The sequence below is a fragment of the Sturnira hondurensis genome, unplaced genomic scaffold, assembly GCF_014824575.4.
Source record: "Sturnira hondurensis isolate 20B ecotype Veracruz unplaced genomic scaffold, ASM1482457v3 Scaffold0004248, whole genome shotgun sequence".
Classification (NCBI taxonomy): Eukaryota; Metazoa; Chordata; class Mammalia; order Chiroptera; family Phyllostomidae; genus Sturnira; species Sturnira hondurensis.
In genome coordinates this window covers 530,227-553,839 of record NW_028076879.1, presented here as the reverse complement: position 1 = coordinate 553,839, position 23,613 = coordinate 530,227, and the positions used below count along the sequence as shown (strand labels likewise).

General features: G+C 41.7%; 1 protein-coding gene and 1 pseudogene across 1 annotated transcript in view; one reads left to right on the top strand and one right to left on the bottom strand.

Annotated features, from left to right (window-relative positions):
• Positions 1-1,061: 1,061 nt before the first annotated feature.
• On the bottom strand, positions 1,062-5,748 carry LOC118986259 (olfactory receptor 1D2-like; annotated as a pseudogene).
• A 12,266-nt stretch (positions 5,749-18,014) lies between these two features.
• LOC118986258 (olfactory receptor 3A2-like) overlaps positions 18,015-23,613 on the top strand; it is a 27,591-nt gene continuing 21,992 nt past the window's right edge. Inside the window, exons 1-4 of the mRNA XM_037045036.1 lie at positions 18,015-18,154; positions 19,121-19,229; positions 22,163-22,356; positions 22,988-23,047. Of these exons, the coding sequence (XP_036900931.1) occupies positions 18,015-18,154; positions 19,121-19,229; positions 22,163-22,356; positions 22,988-23,047 (503 nt within the window). The remainder of the gene's footprint in view (positions 18,155-19,120; positions 19,230-22,162; positions 22,357-22,987; positions 23,048-23,613) is intronic.

Below are 23,613 nucleotides of genomic sequence, written 5' to 3'. Positions count from 1 at the left end.
ACATTGTATTGAAATAGCCTTCCTTCTCATCCGTTGTGAGCTCCTGATTCATGTGTGTAGCCCAAGTCAAGGGCCGTAATTGGCACTTGGTTATTATCAATGGAATGAAGTGAACCTCAGATCAGTTCAACTCAGTTTAAGTCAGGTCCGTACTGGCTCTCTCAATTCATCTGTAAAGAATTGCTCTCTCTCCAGCTGCCACTACCCAGTGACTCCTCTTCTCATCAGTTACTATTCTCTTTCTAGCCAGTGCCTTTGAGAGGTCAGGCTGATTGACCCTAAGTAAGATTGGGTGTCACATTACCTCCTCCCCATCTACTGCCTCCACCACCATTCTGGTTCAGGAATATGTGTTGTTTTGTTCTGAGTGAAGGATGGAGCACTTGCAGGGGCAAAGGAGAGAGGAACCAGAATAATAAAGGGTAGAGTGAGCTTCACAGGGATAAAGTCTTAACACAGGGAAAAGGAAAGCAGGAGAAAGGCATGGTCAGCCTTGTTTAAGGCCCAAGAGAAAAGAGTCAACCCAGAGCAAAGGAGAGAACTTTCCTACAATTTTTGTCTGAATTGGAGGGGCTACATCCAGAGTCTGTGGGTGAAACTGAAGCATCAGGAACTCGCCCTCACTCAGAACACTTGCAGTGGGGGGTCATGTAAGGTGTCTTCTCTAAATGGCTTACAGGTAGCAGGCTCCTTAGAGAAGGCCAGGGCTTGGGAGTAGGAGTGGAGGTTCTCATGTGCTAGAGAACATGAGACCCCCCCTCCCAGGCCATAGTTGGGTATATTTTAAAAGGCTGGGATGGTGGCACTGTGGTCCTGTGGTCAAGTAAGTGAAGGATTTGATGCTGCAAACTTCTAATATTAGTGTTAGCATGACCTTCTTTATTACCAAAGCTGGTGAGGTCTGAGGATATTTAGTTACACGTGTCTTTCCTTCACCACAGATATATGAGCTCCTTCTGAGCAGAAGCTATGTGCTATTTTCTTCTGTATTCCCCACAGGATAATGCTTTCCACCTGCTGGGGGAAATTTCTGGTTTCTACTGCAATACCCAAAATTACCCTCATGTCAACCTCTGGAAGGCTTTCCCTAGGAAGAGTCCTCCCAGAGCCCCATGCATGTCCTTTGTTCCTAAAGCTGTAGATGAAGGGGTTCATCATGGGGGTTGCCACAGCATACATCACTGTGGCCACTGAGTCCTTCATGGAGTAGGTAAGAAGGGGCTGCAGATATACCATGCCAAGTGTCCCATAGAAGAGGGTGACCACAGCCAGATCGGAGGCACAGGTGGCAAACGCTTTCTACTTCCCAGTGGCTGATGGTATTCGGAGGATGGTGCTGACAACCAGACATAGGACATGATCATGATCCTTAAGGGGGAGAAGAAGATAAAGCAGCCAGTGGCAATCAGTAATGTGTGATTGACTTGGGTGTTGGAACACTCAAGCCTCAACAGGACAGACATCTCACAGAAGATGTAGTGGATCTTCAAGGACCCACAAAAGGTCACCCTGGTCATAGGAGGGTGAGGAAGAGACCTGAGGACAGAGAGCACCCAGCATAGGGTGAGGAACAAAATACAGAGCCCAGGACTCATGGTTGTAGTCTAGCGAACAGGGTGGCAGATGGCCACATAGTGGCCATATGCCATTGTGGTCAGGATGAAGTTGTCCAGGGTCACTAAGAAGACCAGGAAGTAGAGCTGTGCCAGACATCTTGCATAGGACATAACTTTGTTCTGGGACTGAATGTTCACCAACTTTTGGGGGACTGTGTTGGTGACAAAGAAGAGGTCAGTGAAGGAAGCATTGGCCAGGAAGAAGTACATGGGAGTGTGTGTGTAGACGTGAGCCAGTGCTTATGGTCAGGATGATGAGCACATTTCCCACCACTGTGACCAGGTACATGGACAGGAACATCCAGAACAGGACCTGCTGGTCTTCAGGACTCTTAGAGAGGCCCAGGAGTATGAAGTCGGAGACCCCACTCTGGTTATCTCCATATATTTCTCCACCTTTCTGCCTTATCAGAACCAACAGACACTTACTATATGCTCTCAATCAAATCATGGCATTAATATAAAAATAATCAACATGTTCCTAGCATTAAGATAACTTAGACTAAATTTTATAATATTTTAAGACAAGCAACAAAATAAAAAGAAACAAAATCGTAACATGGAACATCTTTTTGAAACTCAGTCATTCCAGCACTCTAATCTGGCATACTCAATATCACAGACATACTGTCTATGTTTTATTTCCAACATATCATCTTACAATACTCCTGAACTCCTTAATGATTACCATATTAAGATATTGATATTTTAAACAGGTGTAAGCATTGTAAGAAACGACTATTGTCAGTTTGACAAAGGGGAGGAAGTAAAAATATTAGAGAGGAGAAGGACAATTATTATTATTTGCTGATAAGATGATCTATCTCGGAAACCTAAGATAATCTGCTGAAATAAAAAAATGACTTCAGTAAAGTGAATAGACAAAAAGTGATGGTGTTCCCCATCTGCCATACAATGCAATGGGTAAGATTTTGCGATCAGATGTTGGGATTCATGTCTGAGCTCTGCCACTAGCTGTGAAAACTCAGGCAACTAACCTAAGTTCCTTAAGACTTGCTTTTCTTCCAGCATGGATAGATCTGGAGAGCATTGTGCTAAGGGAAATAAGCCAAAGAGTGAAAGACAAATACCATATGATCTCACCTCTATGTGGAGCCTAACAATAAAACAAACAAGCATCAAAATATAACCGGAGACAGTGACATTAAGAACAAGCTGACAGGAAGCAGAGGGGAGGTGGGAAAGGATAATGGGGCAGGGAAAGGAGGAAGGGTTGTCAAGAAACATGTATAAAGAAGACATGGACAAAGCCAAAGTGGGGTAGGATCGAGGGTGGTGGATAAGGATGGATGCATTTGGGGGGAAGATGTAGGGGAAAAATGCAGACAACTGTAATTGAAGAACAGTTTTTAAAGAAGAGGAAAAAATTCTTTTATGTTAGAAATGAGTAGCAAAGATAGAATTAAGTCATAAAGTGCTTAACACAAACAGGTAGTATGTGTTGGGCACTCAATAAATATTGCTTATTATTAGAAATATTTATATATGTGAATAATCATTAGGTGAAAATACTATCTGAAACATTATCAATGAAATGATTTAAAACATGAAGATAACAGGAATTGGGCAGGACATTTCAATCTCCATCTCTCCATTTAATAATAAGTAATGAACTTACTGATTTCTAGGTAGAAAGGTAACGTATTATAAAAACATATTTAACTGAATTAATCTATAACTTACTTAAGTTATTTATTTATTTTCAAAATTATTCTACTGTTGTCAAATTACAGTTGTCTGCATTAACTCCCCACCACATCAACCAACCCCACCTACCTCCCTTGCTTCCACCCCCTGACCTTGGTTTTGTCCATGTGTCCTTTAGAGTTGTTCCTGAAAACACTTCTCCCCATTATCCCCTCCCACCTCCCCTCTGGTTACTGTCAGATTGTTCTTAATTTCAATGTCTCTGATTATATTTTGCTTGCTTTTTTTGTTGTTGATTAGAGTCCACTTAATGGTGAGATTGTATGGTATTTGTCCCTCATCACCTGGCTTATTGCACTTAGCATAATTCTCTCCAGTTCCATCCATGCTGTCCACTCCTATTCATCATATTATTGGAAGTACTAGCTGCAGCAATCAGATAAGAAAAGAATAACAATCATCCAAATTGCAAAGGAGAAAGCAAAACCATCATTGTTTGCAGATGACATGATAGTGTACATAGAAAATCCTATAGATCCCACTAAACAACCTACTCAACCTAATAAATGAAGTTAGTAAAACAGAGGAATACAAAGTCAATATTCAGAAATCAAGGGCATTTTTGTACATGAACAATGAAATATCAGAAACAGAAATTAGGAAAAATTCCATTTGATAGAGGAACAAGAAAAATAAAGTACCTAGGAATAAACCTAACCAAGGAGGTAAAAGACCTGTACTCAGAAAACTACAAAACTCTAGGTGCCCATCAGTAAATGAATGGATCAAAAACTATGGTACATTTACACAATGGAATTCTATGCAGCAGGAAGAAAAAAAGGAGTTCCTACCTTTTGCAACATCATGGATAGAACTGGAAAGCATTATGCTGAGTGAAATAAGCCAGGTGGTGAAAGACAAATACCATATGATGTCACCTTTAATGTGAATTTAAACAACAAAACAAAGAAGCAAGCAAAATATAACCAAAGACGCTGAAATAGAGAAAAGGCTGACAGGGACCAGAAGGGAGAGGGGAGGAAATTTCAGGGTAAAAGGGGAAGAAGGGTTTACAGGAACAAGTATAAAGGACACATGGGAAAAAACTAAGAAGGGTGGAAATGGGAGGAAGGTGGGGAACACTGAGGGGTGAGCTTGGATGAAAGTAAAAGAGAGAAAACTGTACTTGAATGACAATTAAAATAAATAAATTTAAAAAAAGAAGTTAAGGAAGGCACAAACAAATGAAAGCAGGTATCATGCTCATTGATTAGAAGAATTAACATCACCAAAATGGCCATATATCCAAAACAATCTATACATTCAATGCAATCCTTAGTAAAGTATCAATGACATGTTTTACAGATATAGAACAAACAATTCAGAAATTTATATGGAGCCATAAATGACCCCGAGTAGCTGCAGCAAATCTGAGAAAGCAGAACAAAACAGGAGGGATCACAATACCTGATATCAAACTGTATTACAAGGCCACTGTAATCAAACAGTTTGGTACTGGCATAAGAACAGAGACATAGAGCAATGGAACAGAATAGAGAGCCCAGAAATAAATTCAAGTCTCTATGGTCAATTAATATTTGACAAAGGGGGCAGCAGCATAAAATGAATAAAAAGAGCCTTTTCAACAAATGATGTTGGAAGATCTTCATAGCTACATGCAAAAAATGAAACTCAATCACCAATTTATACCACACACAAAAATAACCTCAGGGGGGATAAAAGACTTAAATATAAGTAGAGACACCATAAAAGTCCTAGAGGAAAACATCAGCAGGAAAATCTCAGACATTTCACACAGCAATATAATCACTAATATGTCCCCTAAAACAAGGGACTTAAAGGAAAGAATAAACAAATGAAACCCCATCAAATTAAAAACTTCTGCATGGCTACAGAAAACAGCATTAAAATGAAAAGAGAACCAACTATATGAGAAAATATATTTGCCAATGATACCTCGGACAAGAGTATGATCTCCAAAATATATAAAGAACTCAGACAACTCCATACCACGAAGATAAAAAACCCAATTAAAAAATAGACAAAATACTTGAACAGACACTTCTCCAAGGGGTACACACAGGCAGCCCTGAGATATATGAAAAGATGCCCAGCATCACTAGCCATCAGAGAGATGCAAATTAAAACCACAATGAGATACCAATTCACACCGCTCAGGATGGCCATCATGAATAAATCAACAGAATATTTCTGGCCTGAGAAAACGGCGGTGGAGTCGGACAGAGTGACTCCAGTTCTTGTACCCTTGGGAGAAAATCCTGGCAGATTTACTGAAGAACAGCGCAGTCAATTCCTCAACCAACAATTCCCCAGCATTTATGAAAATAAGAGACCAGGGATAGTGACTGACCAGACAGCTACAGATCGGTAGGGTCTCAGGGACATGAGTAAGGATGGAGGCGACCTGGCCAGTGGCAGCCATTGGCCCGCACGTAAAGTCCTCAAAGCCACAGCTGCCACAGCGGTTGGAGCCCACGGGCTTCCTTCCATCTGTGCCCAGCGACAGGGGCGTCTGCCACGGAGAACTCATCGGGAGCCCAGCACCTGTGAGGAAAGACAAAAGCGGCAGCAGCAGGGCCGGCTGCCCTCAGCCAGCAGGAAACCCCTCGGAGCTGCTGCTGCCACTTCGTTAGGGCTGTAGAGGCTTCCGTCTGCGGTCAGTGCCACGGAGGACTCATAGGGAGCCCAACACCCAGTGGAGCATTGGGTGGGCTGCGGGGTCCTTGGAAGAGCTGGCTCCCTCCCTCACCATCTAGGCAGGGTTGAGTGGCAGAGACCTGTCTGCCTAGGTGTGCAGGGAGGATGACAAGGACAGGGGGACATGTTCAGTTACGATCTGTGTGGTTGCCAGCCCACCAGCCTGACAGCCCAGGAAATTTGAGAGAAGCATTGTCCTAACCAGTCAGGTTGGGGATTGAGTTGGGCTGAGAGGCACACTTTCTGGAGAAGTTTTTACTGGAAAGTGGACTGAGGTGTTCTCCTGTGAAGGCAGCTTGACTTGCTTCTCACCCAGCCACAGGACTGGGAAGGACCAGTACCAGATCCTGTGGGACCCAGGCAGCCTGTCAGGTGGGTGGGTGCCCACATCGCAGTCTTGAAGCCTGGCTGGCCCACAGGTGTGCAACTAGGCCTACAACCCAGCCCACAGAGGGGTCCTGCCAAAACCAGAAAAACCGGATTGGACAGTTTGAAACCAACAAGGGAGGAGGGGTTTTTTTTTTTTTCCTTTTTTTTTTAACTTTTGTTAGTAATCATACATTTTTTAAAATTTTATTGTTGCTGTGTCTTTCAGTTCTCTATTCCTCTCCTTTCTTTTTTCCTGTTTTAGTCCTTCTTCCATTCACCCCAAACTTATTGCTTTTTCCTCACTTCTCTTGCCCTTTTTTGTGTGTTTCTTTGTTTGTTTGTTTGTTACTTTCTATACCACTGTAAATACTTCAAAACACATCTCTCGGGTCTTAGCCCACTGTACCGGTTCCTGAATTCTATTACTGTAGTGATTAACTCTACTTGCTCACATGCTACGTCTATTTACTATTCTTTACTCTCACCTTACCTCAAAATCTGACCACCCAAAACCTCACTGCTTTCTAGACACAACTCAAAAGCTTTCCCTCCCCAACAAGAGACTGATCTATGGTCTATCCTTTTTTAAAAGTGGCAAATTTCGTGGAAGATTACAGTTAACACTATATAGAGTATAAGGATCTTCTATCTCTTCTCTACTGGCTGTGGCTGTAAATATCATAAAGTACTCTCCTGCTGTCATAAACCTTTTGCCTCCCACTCCAGGTGATCACACACACACAAAGAAAGGAGTAGGTGGAAGCGGAGAACATCAACATACCTGCAGGTGACTGCACCACTGAATATCACAGGTATTCTATGACAGAAGTTCACACCATAAACCTAGGGAGTCAGAACAGATCAATTTAAGAAGCTGAAGCTAACAAGAAGAGTCTGATAAGCAAAGGGAAGAAAAAGAAACAATGCCCAAATGAAAGAAAAGGTGGAAGTCTCAGAAATCATGTCAGATGAAAGAGAGGCAAGTCAGCTATCAGATATTGAATTCAAAGCACTAGTTATCAGGAAATTCAAAGAGCTCACAATGAGCTACCAGAAACTAGAGGGGAGCTACCAGAAACTAGAGGGGAGCTACAATGAGCTCTCCGCAAGCTATATGAACATGAAAAAGGAAATAGAAACTATCAGCAAAGGACAAGAGGAAATGAAGAATACAATTAGGGAACTGAAGAACACAGTGGAAGGAATGAAAAGCAGGATCAATGAGGCAGAAGATCGGATCAGAGAGTTGGAGGACACAGTACAAAGAACCTCCCAGAAAGAGCAACAAAGGGAAAAGAGGCTCAAAAAGAATGAAGAGGTACTAAGAGAAATGCAAAATAATATGAAACATAATAATATCCGAATAATAGGAATACCAGAAGGAGAATAAGAAGAACAAGGGAGAGAAAAACTATTTGAAAGAGTAATGATGGAAAATTTTCCTAATTTGATGAGAGAAAAAGTGACACGAATCCAGGAATCACAGAGAGTCCCATTCAAGAGGAACCCAAAGAGGCCCACTTCAAGACACATCATCAGTAAAATGGCAAAATTCTAAGACAAAGAGAGAATCTTAAAGGCAGTGAGGGAGAAAATGGAAGTAGCATAAAAGGGAGCCCCAATAAGGTTAGTTACTGAATACTCAATGGAAACACTCTAAGCAAGAAGAGAATGGCAAGAAATATTTCAAGTAATGAGAACCAGAGGCCTACAACCAAGGCTACTTTACCCAGCAAGGCTCTCAATCAAGATAGAAAGCTAAATAAAGAGCTTCCAAGACAAAAGATGTCTAAAATAATATGCCTCCACCAAACCAGCTGTACAAGAAATACTAAAAGGACTGCTCTAAGGAAAGGAAGGAAAAGAGAGAGACAGAGAGGAACTGTGGTACAAAAATGGCAATGAATAAGTACCTTTCAATAATAACCTTAAATGTAAATGGATTAAATGCTCCAGTACGAAGACATAGAATAGCTGAATGGATGAGGAAGCATGACCCACACATATGCTGACTACAGGAGACCCACCTCAGGACAAAAGAGTATCACAGAATAAAAGTGAAAGGGTGGAAACAAACTTTCCATGCAAACCGAGAAGAAAAAAAAAGCCGGGGTAGCAATTCTAATATCAGACAAAATACATTTCAAAAAAAGGGCCATAAACAGAGACCCAGAAGAACACTTTATGTTACTCAAGGGAAGAATCCACCAAGAACACATTAACATCATAAATATATATGCACCCAACATAGGAGCACCCAAATATATAAGAAAAATCCTAGAAGACTTTAAGAAAGATATTGACAGCAATACAATTATAGTAGGGGATTTTAACACCCCACTGTCTAAAATGGACACATCTTCCAAACAAAATATCAAAAAATATATTTCAGTATTAAACAACACTCTAGATGAAATGGACTTGACTGATATATATAGAGCCCTTCATCCCAAAGAAGCTAAAAACACATTCTTTTCAAATGCACATAGAACATTTTCAAAGATAGACCACATGATAGGACACAAAACGAGCCTCAACAAATTCAAGAAGATGGAAATCATACCAAGCATTTTCTCTGACCACAACGGAATGAAATTAGAAACCAACCCCACAGGAAAAAATCCAAAACACCCAAAATCATGGAGGCTGAATGGTATGCTATTAAAAAATGAATGGGTGAAGATTGAAATTAGGGAAGAAATCAAAAAGTTTCTGGAAACAAATAAAAATGAATTCACCACAACCCAAAACTTATGGGAAACAGTGAAGGCAGTCCTGAGAGGGAAGTTCATACCAATACAGGCTTACCTAAAGGAAATAGAAACATTTCAAACAAACAACCTAACCAGAAGCCTGCAAAAACTCGAAGAACAACAACAAAGACAGCCCAGAGCAAGTACAAGGAAGGAAATAAGCAAGGTCAGAGCAAAATTAAATTACATAGAGACTAAAAGCATGATTCTAAGGATCAATTAATCCAAGAGTTGGTTTTTTGAAAAGATAAACAAAATAGACAAGCCGTTAAGTAGGCTCATCAAGAAAAGAAGAGAGAGGACCCAAATAAAAACAATCAGAAATGAAAGAGGAGAGATTACAACTGACACCACAGAAACAGAAGTGTTTGTAAGGAATTACTATGAAGAACTGTATGCCAAGAAATTTGAAAACCTAGGTGAAATGGACAAATTTCTATAAAAATATAATCTTCCAAAACTCAATGAAGAAGAAGTAGAAAGCCTGAAAAGACCAATAACAGAAAATGAAATTGAAGCAGTAATCAAAAAACTCCCATCACACAAAGCCCTGGACCAAATGGTTTCACAGGAGAATTCTACAAAGCATTTAAGGAAGAGCTAACCCCTATTCTTCACAGACTATTCCAAAAAATCCAAAATGATGGGAAACTCCCAAACTCTTTTTATGAAGCCAGCATCATCCTAATTCCAAAACCAGATAGAGACACAACAAAGGAAGAAAACTTCAGGCCAGTATCGCTCATGAACATAGATCCTAAAATCCTCAACAGAATATTGGCAAATCACATCTAACAATACATTTAAAAGATCATACACCACGACCAAGTGGGATTCATCCCAGGGATGAAAGGATGGTTCAAGATCCGCAAATCAGTAAATGTAATACACCACATGAACAAAAGCAAGGACAAAAACCACATGGTCGTATCAATAGATGTGGGAAAAGCTTTTGATAAGGTACAACACCCATTTATGATAAAGGTACTCAGCAAAGTGGAAATAGAGGGAGCATTCCTCAATATAACGAAGGCCATATATGAAAGACCTACAGCCAACGTCATACTCAATGGGCAAAAACTAAAAGCTTTTCCACTAAGATCAGGAACAAGACAAGGTTGTCCACTTTCACCACTTCTGTTGAATATAGTATTGAAAGTTTTAGCCTCAGCGATTAGGCAAGAAAAGGAATTAAAAGGCATTCCAATTGGAAAGGAGGAAACAAAACTTTCATTGTTTGCAGATGACATGATAGTGTACATGGAAAATCCTATAGACTCCACCAAAAAACTGCTCGAACTAATAAATGAATTTGGCAAAAGAGCAGGATACAAAGTCAATATCCAGAAATCAAAGGCTTTTTTGTATACCATCAATGAATCAGCAGAAGCAGAAATCAAGACAAAATCCCATTTGATATAGCAAAAACAAAAATAAAATATCTGGGAATAAATCTCACCAAGGAGATAAAAGACCTGTATTCAGAAAACTACACAACACTGAAGAAAGAAATCAAGGAAGCCACAAACAAATGGAAACATATAACATGTTCATGGATTGGAAGAATTAACATCATCAAATGTCCATACTACCCAAAACAATTTACAGATTCAATGCAATACCTATTAAAGTACCAATGGTATATTTCACAGACATAGAACAAAGACTTCAAAAACTTATAGGGAACCAAAAAAGACCCCGAAGAGCAGCTGCAATGTTCTGAGAGAACAAAGTAGGAGGGATCACAATACCTGATATCAAACTGTATTACAAGGCCACTGTAATCAATACAGCCTGATACTGGCATCAAAATAGGCAATAGATCAATGGAACAGAACAGAGAGCCCAGAAATAAACCCAACTCTCTACAGTCAATTAATATTTGACAGAGGGGTCAATAACATAAAATGGAGTAAAGATAGCCTCTTCACCAAATTGCGTGGGGGGAACTGGACAGCTACATGGAAAAAAAAAATGAAACTGTAGCACCAACTTACATCATACACCAAAATAAATTCGAGGTGGATAAAAGACGTAAATATATGCCTTGAAAACATTAAAGTCCTAGAGGAGAACATTGGCAAGAAAATATCAGATATTTCACGCAGCAACATTTTTACTGATAAGTACCCTAGAGCAAGGAATATAAAGGAAAGAATAAACAAATGGGATCTCATCAAAATTAAAATCTTCTGTGCAGCTAAAGAAAACTGCATTAAAATAAAAAGACAACCATCTGTATGGGAAAACATATTTGCCAATGATACCTCAGACAAAGATTTAATGTCCAAAGTATACAAAAAACTCACATGACTTCACTCTAAGACAACTAACCCAATTAAAAAATAGGGAAAGGACTTGAAGAGACATTTCTCCCAGGAAGATATACAGAGGATCCAGAGACACATGAAGAGATGCTCAATATTGCTTGCTATCAGAGAGATGCAAATTAAAACCACAATGAGATACCAGTTTACACTGGTGAGAATGGCTATCAAAAACAAAGCAATAAACAACAAATGTTGGAGAGGGTGTGGGGAAAAGGGGACTCTGGTCCACTGTTGGTGGGATTGCAGACTGGTACAAGTATTATGGAAAACAGTATGGAATTTTCTCAGAAAACTAAAAATGAATGTGCTTTTTGATCCAGCAATTCCACTGTTAGGAGTATATCCTAAGAACCCTGGAGCACCAGTCCAATAGAACCTATGCACCCCAATGTTCATAGCACCACAATTTAAAATAACCAAGAGTTGGAAGCAACCTAGGTGCCATCAGTAAATGAATGTATCAAAAAACTATGGTACATACACACAATGGAATTTTATGCTGCAGAAAGAAAGAAGGAGCTCCTACCTTTTGCAACATCATGGATGGAACTGGAAAGCATTATGCTGAGTGAAATAAGCCAGGTGTTGAAGGACAAATATCATATGATCTCACCTTTAACAGGAAGCTAAACAACAAAACAAACAAGCAACCAAAATCTAACCAAAGACACTGAAATAGAGAACAGGCTGACAGTGACCAGACGGGAGAGGGGAGGGAATTTCAGGGGAAATAGGGGAGGGATTTAGAGGAACATATATAAAGGATACATGGGCAACAAACTTAAAGGGTGGAAATGGGAGGGAGTGGTGGGCACAGGGGGTGGGATGGGAAAACTGTACTTGAAAAATAATTAAATAAAAATTTTGAAAAAAAAATCAACAAGTGCTGGAGAGGATGTGGAGAAATGAGAACTTTGCAATATTCCATGACGTCACATGAATTTATTAGCTATGTTGTTAATATAGAACATAATTAACATCACAGGAGAATGTTTTTGTCCGTAGAAAAGTATTCATAAAAAGGCTAATGTAGGTATTTGGAATCCCCTTATTCCAGCTATTATTTTTTTTTCCTGTCTATTTGGGCAAATATTTCCAATGGCCCATTTCCACCCAGTAATGCTGACCTGAAGAGCTGGGTTTATGCTCTTAAACTCTTAGGGGATATCTTTTGACTCAGGAGACCTGCCTTTTCCCACGTGTGCCAGCTGTGAGAATGTTATTTCAAAAATAATTAATTCAAGCCTGAGAATGAGAGGCCTATGCTATAGGTTCTTCTATGGTGATTCTTAATGCTCTTTGGTATGTTTTCTGAAGTGCGGTGTACAGGAAGAATCATCTACTCCTTTTTACTCAGTGGGATTACATGGGAAGGCACAGCACAGAGCCTGCCACACGAGGCAGTGCTCGATTTCAGGGGAGCACGCAGAGTTCAAATGACCATAGTGGGACCACACGCATGGTGAAAATATTTTCCTGACCAGGTCTTAGCTTGCTCTTGTGTGCCCATGTCTAGAGAACTGTGGACCCTAGGGCAAGTGATACTTCTTTTAAGAAATGTATGCATCCGCCAGCTTTTATTTATCCATTTCCCCAGGTAATGAACACCTAACTTCATACAAACCATGTTGTCATATCCAGCCTGTGCATGTTTCTCTATGGACCTTAAGACATTTTATGTGAGGTATACGCCCAGAAACAGAATTCTAGGTATCAGGAGATAGATGGCACTCCTATATATAGGAAGAGACATAGACAGATAGATAGAGATGAATCAATATCTATATATGTACATACTTATATAAGTATATATAATTTTAAAAATTTTAATCTTCGCCTGAAGATGAGATTTTTAAATTGATTTTAGAGAGGAAGGAAGGAAGACAGACAGAGACAAACACAGAGAGAGAGAGAGAGAGAGAGAGAATCATCAATGTGAGAGAGTAATATCAATGAGTTGCCTCCTGTACATGCCCTTACTAGGGATCAAACCCAAAATCTTTAGTGTATGGATTGAATGATGCTTCAAACGACTGAGCCACCTGACGAGGACTATATGTATATATATATAGTATATATCCTGATATAGAACATCAAAAAAATCCCAGTTGGTACATGGCAAAATTATATATATATGTTTGTATTCAAGTATACATATATACTTTTAATATTTTATTTATTAATTTTTAGACAGAGTAGAAGGGAGAAAGCAAGAGAGGGAGAGAAACATTAATGTGTGGTTGCCTTTCACGTGCCCCCTACTGGGTACCTGGCCTGCAACCCAAGCACATGCCCCGACTGGGAATTAAAGCAGCAACCCTTTGGTTTGTAGGCCAGTGCTCAATACACTGAGCCACACCAACCAGGGCCAAATATACATATCTTTAATTTTAATTTTGCTCAGTACTTGCAGATGGCCCTTCTGATTGCTACACTACTTAACAGCCTTACCACAGAACACAATGCTCCCATTTTCTCCATATTCTCACCAACACTAGGTGTCATCACATTCCATTGGCATTCTGATTGGGTAAAGAGCCCCCATTATTTCTCTGACTGCAGGTGAGATTTAACATCTCTTTATAACGGGCTAACAATTTGGGTTTCCCTTTATGAAATTCTCTTTTCATTTACTTTACACTTTTTCATTCTGAGTTTTCTTCCTGTCTTCATTTCACATGTTTCTTACAAATTCTACATATTAATCCCAGCAAGGGATTTAAGATATAGCTTGTTAGTTTTAACATACAGCTTCCATAGGCATTTGTGTAAAGGTTTTTGAGTGAACATAAGTTTTATTTCTCTGAAATAAGTGCCCACAGGAGGAACTGCTGGGTTGCACATTTAATTTTATAAGAAATGACCAGAGTACTTTACAGACTGGCAGTAATACTTAACATTTTTACCAGTGCTCTATGAGTGATACAGTTTCGCAACATCCTCACCAGCATTCAGTGTTATCATGGCTTTTTATCACTGTTAGTTACTCTGACAAATGTGTAGTAGTATGTCTCATTGTGGCTGAATTAACCCTTCCCTAATGGCTTACTATGTCGAACTTGTCAATTACGTATTTGACACTGGTATAGCCTCTTCAGTGAAGTGTCTGTTTATTTCTTATGTTCAAATCTCCAAAGAAACCATCTGGGCCTGGATGTTCTTCATTAGAATGTCTTAACGACAAGTTCGATTTCTTTTCTTTTTTTAAAATATATTTTATTGTTTATACCATTATAGTTGTTGTTCTATTCCCCCCTTCATTCCCCTACATTCTGCACCCCCCCCACAATTCCCCACTTTAGTTTATGACCACGTGTCTCAAGTTCTTTAGATTCTATATTTCCCCTACTATTCTTGCCCTCCCCTATCTATTTTCCACCTACTGTCTATGCTATTTTCTGTACCTTCTCCCCCCTTCTCCTCCTCCCACTCCCCTGTTGCTAACCCTCCATGTGATCTTCATTTCTATGGTTCCACTCCTGATCTAGCTGTCCTCTTGGTTTGCTTTTGTTTTAGGTGTGGTTGTTGATAACTGTAAGTTTGCTGTCCTTTCACTGTTAATATTTTTCATCTTCTTTTTGTTAGATAAGTCCCTTTAACATTTCATAGAATAAGGGCTTGGTGATGATGAACTCCTTGAATTTGATCTTATCTGAGAAGCACTTTATTAGTCCTTCCATTCTAAATGAGAGCTTTGCTGAATAGAGCAATCTTGGATGTAGGTCTTTGGATTTCATGACTTGGAATACTTCTTTCCAGCCCCTTCTTGCCTATAAGGTCTCTTTTGAGAAATCAGCTGACAGTCTGATGGGAACTCCTTTGTAGGTTACTGTCCCCTTATCTCTTGCTGCTTCTAGGATTCTCTCCTTCATTTTAATCTTGGCTAATGTATTTATGATGTGCCTTGGTGAGTTCCTCCTTGGGTCCAACTTCTTTGGGACTCTCTGAGCTTCCTGGATTTCCTGGAAGTCTATTTCCTTTGCCAGACTGGGGAAGTTCTACTTTATTATTTGTTCAAATATGTTTTTCACACGCTGTTTCTTTTCCCCTTCTGGTACCCCTATAATTCGGATGTTGGAACGTTTAAAGATGTCCTGGAGGTTCCTAAGCCTCTCCCAATTTTTTTGAATTCATGTTTCTTTATTCTTTTCTGGTTGGATGTTTTTTTCTTCCTTCTGGTCCACTCCATTGATTTGAGTTCCACTTTTCTTTCCATCACTATTGGTTTTCTGTGCATTTCCTTAAGAGAACTCTTCAGTTATATCTTCCTTCAGAGTAAGGTATTACATTTTCTTTCAAAGAACTGGTTGTTTTCACCTGATTTGTTGGAGATATGTACACAGGATCCTTCTCCTCTTTCTTGGTCAGTGTGTCTAGAAATCTGTTTATTTCACCCATCTTTTCAGAGAACAAGTTTTTAGTTTGTTAAAGGGCGGTTTGCAGTTCTTTCTTTTACTGGTTTCTACCATTAACTTTTCCCCTCCATTTTCTTTAAGGACACTTTGGATCTCACTCTAGTTTATAATTTGGATACTTACATCTTTCTTGCAACTATAGTTTTTCTTCATTATTATTTTCTTTTTAAAACTAGAATTCTCTCTCAATATTTTACTGCTTTTGATTTGTAGCTTTTCTTTATTTACTTTAACTGTCAATATTCAATAATTTCACTCATGGTTTCTTTTTGTACACAAGGTTTACATAGTATAGATTTCACTTCATACTTAGTAATACCTTCTTAAAATTTTCAGATATTTGGTCATTTGAAAGCTATCCTGTTATTATTAACATCTTACCTTAGTGCATGATGGTTAGAGAACATTTTTGTTTTATGCATTATCTGTCATCTGAATGGAGGACAAACATGTATTTTTTTCTTCAGAATTTATTAAGACTTCCTATGTGGCATAGTGCATGCTAGCATTTCATTTTGCTTAAAAGGCTGGGTGTTACCTGCTAGATACTGACATAGTATGTCTGAAAAAGCAAACAATAACTTCCATTGACCAAATATTCTCCTTATTTTTTCTTATGGTTTACTGTTGCTCATTAAATAGGTCCCTTTGTTTTGCAAAGATGAATTAGTTTACCCATTCTATTTTACTAGCCAGGATGCCTTGTCTTAAAATGCTTGCATTGAAATTTACTGCCATGGATTTCTTCAACACATCTCTCTTTTCCCCCAGCAGGACGAGTGCTTTAACATGGTCTCATGTCCCATCGTCCTAGACTGTCATCCACTGGACAGTGTTGACGCTACCTAGTATTTCAGACGTTTTATGCATTCTTTTCATCAAGACGAAACTTGGCTAACTTATCTTTCTCCCAACTTGTCATAACACTTGCATCATTATCCTGATTACTTTTGTCTTCCAACCTGAGTACTTTCTTCAAGAGAGTATCCAAGGTAGATATGTCTCTGGAGAACATCTTAAGCTGTGTATAAGTGAAAATAGTTCTATGATGACATCAAATTTAAGTGACTCTTAGGACATACATTAATTTTTATATTTAAAGTAATTTTCTTTCCTGCTCTACACATACGATTTAATTGTCCCCTTGCATCTAGCATGTTGTGGAGAAATCAAAATTCGGTGTTATAGATGGTCCTTTGTCAGGGATTCTCTCTCTTACTCTGGAAGCTTAAAATGTCCTCTTAGCACTGTTGCTAAATTCCACTAAACTGACCTCAGACGTTTTTTAACTTTTTCAGGAAATTCATGTACTCCTTCATTCTAAAGATGTTTCTACTACATTTCCTTTTTAAATAATCTGTGAACATTATTTCTTTAAATGTTCATTCCCTCTGATTTCTCTTTTTCTCAGAATTCTATTTCTATATGGGAGGCAAATATTAATATTAATAATATCCCTATTATATATTATATAATATATATATAAATATACATATATTATATTATATAAATATCCTTGTTTCTATTAGTTTTCCAATCCTATTTTACATTTTTAGATGACACAATCATTGTTATTACTAATATCCCTGTTTCTATTACTTTTTGCATAAGATTTTTTATATAATTAACCTTAAAAGTTTACTTCCCCCCCACAAACTTACACAATCTGGTATTAAGGCTAATTCATTACTACCTGAAGGCCATCAAAGACTACCTTAGTTTTCACAGTTACAACTAAGGATCTCCAATGCTTATAAAATGCTATGGAACTTTCACTGGAGGGTGAAAGAGGGGAGGGTGGCACTCAGGGCAATGACAGCAATGACTACCCACGTCTCAGCTTTCTATGCACATGAGTATTCAAAGTCATATGACCAAGTTGACTAAAAAACTGTCTCCATATACCAAGGCTGGAGTTGCCCTCTCTACAGCTGACAGCCTCCTCATGCCCTGTGACAGAGAACACTTTTCTGAACTTCATCCTGGAAAAAAAGCACTGGCAGGCCTGTGCACACACAGTCACATCTCTGTGTCTCTGTCGCCCCATGAAGTGACAACGGGTTACATGACAACAAAATCAGACACAGATAGGTGAAAGAAAAGGAAAAGAAAGGCACTACAGACATGTTAGAGCCTGGAGCCAACTTGACAGCTATTATGCCCCAGGTGTGCGATGTCCCTAAGGAGCAGGTTCCTTCCTACTGTACAGGCAGGAGAGAGATGGGCCCTGAGGGCCCTAGGGGCTCACTGGGGATGAAGAAGAGGTCAGAATGAAGAGTTGAGTCTGAAGCCAGGTCTCTCTCCTCAGCTCTTGAACCCTGGCTGTGCCCAGACCTTCTAGGATTTTGTGGAGAGCGCTGAGCTGGAGGTACCAGGGACACATAGGTTGTCCCCTGGAGAAGGCAGGTGAGCAGGCAGAGGCCCACAGGATGACTGAGATGGCTATTATTCAACAAGGGAAGTAGGGGAAGCCCATACCTGGAAGTGAGGTCACTTCCCTGTAGAACTTGGAACTCAGTATCCAGGCAGCCAAGGACTAACAACAGCCCCACAGCTGGCTCCCTGGTCAAGAGTTTGTTGACCACACAAGATGTTCTCCTGCTTTGCCCCCTCACGTCGGAGTTCTTGCTTCTGGAGAGCCCTCACTGAGAGATTTTCTGAATTCTGCAGACATTGGCTCAACCCTCACTCCCGATGTCTAAATCCCTTTCCCAGAAGATCCCCTAAGATAACAAAAGTCAGCCTCACTCAATCCAGTCCAGGTCAGGCCAGCTCTGGGGGAACTTCCTCAGGCAGCCCACGCCACTTCCTCTTTCTGTGAGGGTAAAGGGCATATGCAAGAAGGACTCCCCCAGGCAGGAACAAGTTGCTGGGCAGCAGATAACCCAGGGGTCCTGTCATGATGACACAACAGGACAGGGGAGGCAGGGGGTGAGGTGCTTGCCAAGAGGTCTGGTCCAGAGCAGAAGACCAGGGTGTGTGTGTGTGTGAGAGAGAGAAAGAGAGAGAGAGTGTGTGTGTGTGTGTTTGTGTGTGTGTGTGTGTGCGAGAGAGAGACAGAGAGAGAGGGAGAGAGAGAGAGAGACAGAGAGAGAGAGAGAGAGAGAGAGAAATTGGGTGCACTGATTGGGCCCTCCAGCTTCTGGAGGGGAGAGTCACAAGGGTCTGACAACCAGCAAAGACAGGGCTCCAAATTTTGTGCCTGGTGTCTGGCTACTGTCTTCACACAGCTCCTCCCAGGAGAATGGAAAGGAGCTCATGGATGGGAGCTTCCACTTCACCCCCCTGCAAGAGATTCAAGGGAACCATACATCCAGCAGTGCGCAGCCAGGTTTCCAGGTGAGTGTAGGGGCCCATTGGACCCAAACTCCAGAATCCCATACATTATAAAGGGCCCACGGGTGCCTTAAGCCTCTTGGCTACTCTCCTGAGCTCCCCCTAGAGTCCTGTCCCCAAAGGGACCTGGGTCCGCATCTGCTCCCCAACCCACCCTCACTGTCCAGCCCCTAATGGCTCAGAGGCAAAAGCACTGACTGCATAGCTGGAGGAGTACTGTAGAAAGCAGGCTTGCTTACCAGTTCACCTTGTGTGCAGTCAAGAGTATTTGGGCATTTTCCCAAAATCTTTCCTTGATTATTTTCTTTTAAACATATTTTATCTATTATGCTCTTACATTTGTCCCATTTTCCATGCTTTTTCCCTCTTCTCCCCGCAGCCCCCATTCAACCTGCATCCCACCCACTTAATTCATGGGACCAGGTTGTACATAGAAGCTCTTTGGCTTTTACATTTCCTATACTATTCTTAACCCACCCCCTGTCTCTTTTCTACCTGCCATTTATGTTTCTCATTCCCTGTACCTTTTCCATATTCGCCCTCTCCTCCTCCCGGCTCATCACCCTCCACATGATCATCATTTCTGTGATTTTGTTCCTTTTCTACTTGTTTGCTAACTTTTTTTTCTTTTGGCTTTGTTTAGGTTGGGTTGTGGACAGCTGTGTGTTTGTTATCATTTTACTGTGTGTGGTTTTGATCATCTCCTTTTTCTTAGATAAGTCCCTTGAACATTTGCTAGAACAAAGGTTTGGTGATAATGAACTGCTTTAACTTGACCTTATGTGGGAAGCACTTTACATGCCCTTCCATTGTATATGGTAGATTTTCTAGATAGGGAAATCTTGCATGTACGTGCTGGCCTTTGATGATTTGGAATACCTCTTTCCAGCGCCTTTCTGCCTGTATGGTTTCTTTTGAGAAATCAGCTGATGGTCTCATGGAAATTTTTTCTGTAGGAAAATGACTTCTCTTCTCTTGTTGCTTTTAAGATTCTCTCCTTCTCTCTAATCTTGTTTAATTTAAGTAGGATGTGCATTGTTCTGTACTTCCGTGGGTCCAACTTCTTTGGGACTCTTTGAACTTCCTGTACTTTCTGTACTTCCTGGAAGTCCATTTCCTTTGCTAGATTGGAAAAGTGTTCCTTCATTACTTTTCCAAATACATTTTCCAATTCTTGCTCTTGCTCTTCTCCTTCTGGCACCCCTAGGATTCAGATGATGGAGCCTTTCAAGCCTCTCAGGTTCCTAACCCTCTCCTCATTTGTAATTTTCTTGAATTCCTGTTTCTTCATTGTGTTCTGCTTGAATGTTTGTTTATTCTCTTGTGGAAACCGTCAATTTGAATCCTGGTTTCCTTCCTGTCACTGTTGGTTCCCTGTGCATTTGCCTTTATTTCACTTTTTGTAGCCTTCAGTTTTTCCTCTCTTTTTTGACCACACTCAGCCAATTGTTTGAGCATCCTGATTAGCAGTGTTTTGAACTCTGCATGTGATAGGTTGGCTATCTCTTCAGGGCTTCAATGGATTTTTTCCTGGAGTTTTCATCCGTTCTTTCATTTGGGCCTTTTCTTTCTCTCAGTGCACTTTGTACTTGTTAAGAGGGGAGCCTTAGGTGTTTGCCACGGTGAGGGGGGTGAGGCTTAAGTGTTCACCAGGGTGAGGCAACCTAAGTCTCTGTGTTATGGTGCTGTTTGTGGGAAAGAAGTCCTAGAGGAAACAAGGCCGTGTGCCCAGTTCTCGGCAAGTTTTCAGTGACTTCCACAGCTACCCACAAGCACATTGAGCCTTCTGGTGTTGACTCCTGGGTAGGTGAGTTTGTGTACATTCTAACACCCTGTGGGTCTCTCCAAAGAATTCTCCTGTGAAGCTGAGAGCTTCTCCCTTGGCCATAACACACACAGGTTTTTCTCAGGCACAGGTTTTGAAGTTTCTTTCCGCATGTTGGAACCCTGGGTTGCTCAGTCTGTCTCAGTCCCCAGTTGTTTCTCTCAGTTGGACTGCATGCAAATGTGGGACTGTTCACTCTGCCAGAAGCCGTCCGCTTTGCTGAAAGTCCTGTCCACCCTGGCTGCCTGTCTCCTTCCCTGCTACTGTTCTGGGCGAATGTTTCTTCTCTAACTGCTTGGTTGTCAGACTTCCATACAGTGCAGTTTCCTGGCAGTTTTTTCTGGCTGTTTTTTTTTTAACTCTTGTTGTCCTTGTTTTGGGTGTGCGAGGAGGCACTCTGTATCTACCTCTGCCTCTGTCTTGGTCAGAATTCAACACTTTCCTTTCTGAATGCCTATCTGCACATGTCCCCAAGGGCCTGACAATCCTTGCCCACCTACTGCCAGTTTCACACATCATGGAGTTGAGGGACGAGAGATGCTCTTCAGCAGAAGGAGATGGGACTGGTGCCGCCAAGCCTGTTTCTCTGCCTGTGCTGCTCAGGGGAAACGCACCTTGGTGGCCCCCACAGGTTGAAAGCAAGGGCATCCCTGTCTTGAGGAATAGGTCAGGATGCTGATTGGTGACCAAAGTGACCCAATTCTCCCCTGGATGGGACAGGACTGGATCCCCTTCTGTTGCCATGTCAACAGTGCTGCCTTGAACAGCCCCAAAGTCCTCCTACCCTGACCCATCTGACCCAGGAAAAGCCTCTGTGTTCCCCTCACACAATGGGAAGTAGTGTCCAACACCCCCACCCCAGAACGACACCTAGTACAGGTGGGTCCACCCATTCTCCACTAAGAAAATGACCTTGAATGCTAACATGTTTCTTCACTCCTCACCTGTTCTTTCTCTGTCATGAGCCTTTCCACTCCTGAGAGCCCTCGTGTCTCACATCACGAGAACAATACCTCAGGGATTGCAGCTTCTTTCTGGGCTACAGACCCAACCCACCCAGCAGCTCAGGATGCTGCCTCTCACTGCCTGTCCCTCCTCCATCCCACACCAGGGCGAGAAACCTCCCACCCTGCATGGAAAGAAGTCCTGTGTGCTGCAAACCAGCCAAGTACACTGGCTGGACAGACTGCTGGAATACCTGGTGACTGCCTTTCTGGGCAAGGACCGCACCTTTGTCTCCACGTTTCTGCACCATTACAGAACATTTGCTACCACCCAACAGGTGTTGGACCAGCTGTTCCTGAGGTGAGCACCCTGCCCCTCCACCGCACCATTCTTATCCAGCCACCACCTTGCTGGGAGGCTTCAGATCCATGCATCAACCTGTGGACTGAACAGAGGACCCACCTCACTGGGTTCTCACGGGGCTTTGGTGGGCTCCTCCCTGCAAAGTGCTCTCTGGGTGTCTGGCTGTGCAGAGGTCTGCTGGAGAGGATGCACTTGTGCTACTTATTCCTTTTCCCTCACTCATGACGAAGCTTCTGTCTGATTTCCTGCTGTGCTCCAGGCACCATAGGAAATGCTGGGGCTGAACCCTTTTCTCTTTAGCAAAGGAGATTGCAGATTCCGTTAAGGTTGCCTGTCCTGGGTGAAGCCAGAGAGGAAATGCCAGGGTGAAAGAGGGGCTGTGTACTCCTTCAGATGGCTGGGATCAGATTGCTTGAGGCTTGTTTCATGCAGCAAGTATGTTAGAAGGCACAATAGGTATAGTCACATTTTTGGACATGGACCCTCCATTGTCAGTGCAACAAGCAGTCCATGGAGCGGCACTCCAGACCTATTCTCCATTGGGCAGTAGGACTTTCACATGACATGTCACAGGACACAGGGAATGTCCACAGGACAGTCGATGTGAAGTCCTCCTGGCCCCTTCTAGGTATGGCTGCATCTTCGTGTACTGTGAAGAGGACCGGGGACTTCAAGACTGGCACAGACAGTGAGTGGGCTTTGGATGCCATGTCAGGGGAGCATGGGCACTGAGCATTTGAGGTGCTGGAAGAACCCTGCCTCCTGTCCATTGTGGGATTTCTGCAGAGGGCAGAAGTGGGAAGGTTTTGCCTAGAGCCAGAAATGGAGTCAAGAGAGCTATGCATGTTGACTTGGTGGCGTGAGAGAGCACATTCTCCCACTCTGTGCTGGGTCCCAAATAGGGGCTGTGCAAACACTCTGCTCGTTAAACTCAGTGGGGGCTCAGTTGATAGTCCTGTCCTATGGCAAATGAGTGTCAGTGAAAAGAGAAGGACCTCCCAGGGCACGTTTGCCATCAGACACTAAAAAGGTGCAGGAGCTAACAGGGGAGGTATCAGGTGGGCCCTGGGAAGGGAGGGCTAGACACAGAGATCGTTTCTTCTCCTATGGGTCAGATAGTCCTGGAATACCTGCCATGGGCCTAGGAGTGCTGAGTAAAGAGCACGCACCACCCTCCCTCCCCTCATGGGGTTTCACAGTTCTCTGACCAGGGGGCAGCACCATGGCAGAGCATGCCGGGCTTCCTTGGAGCAG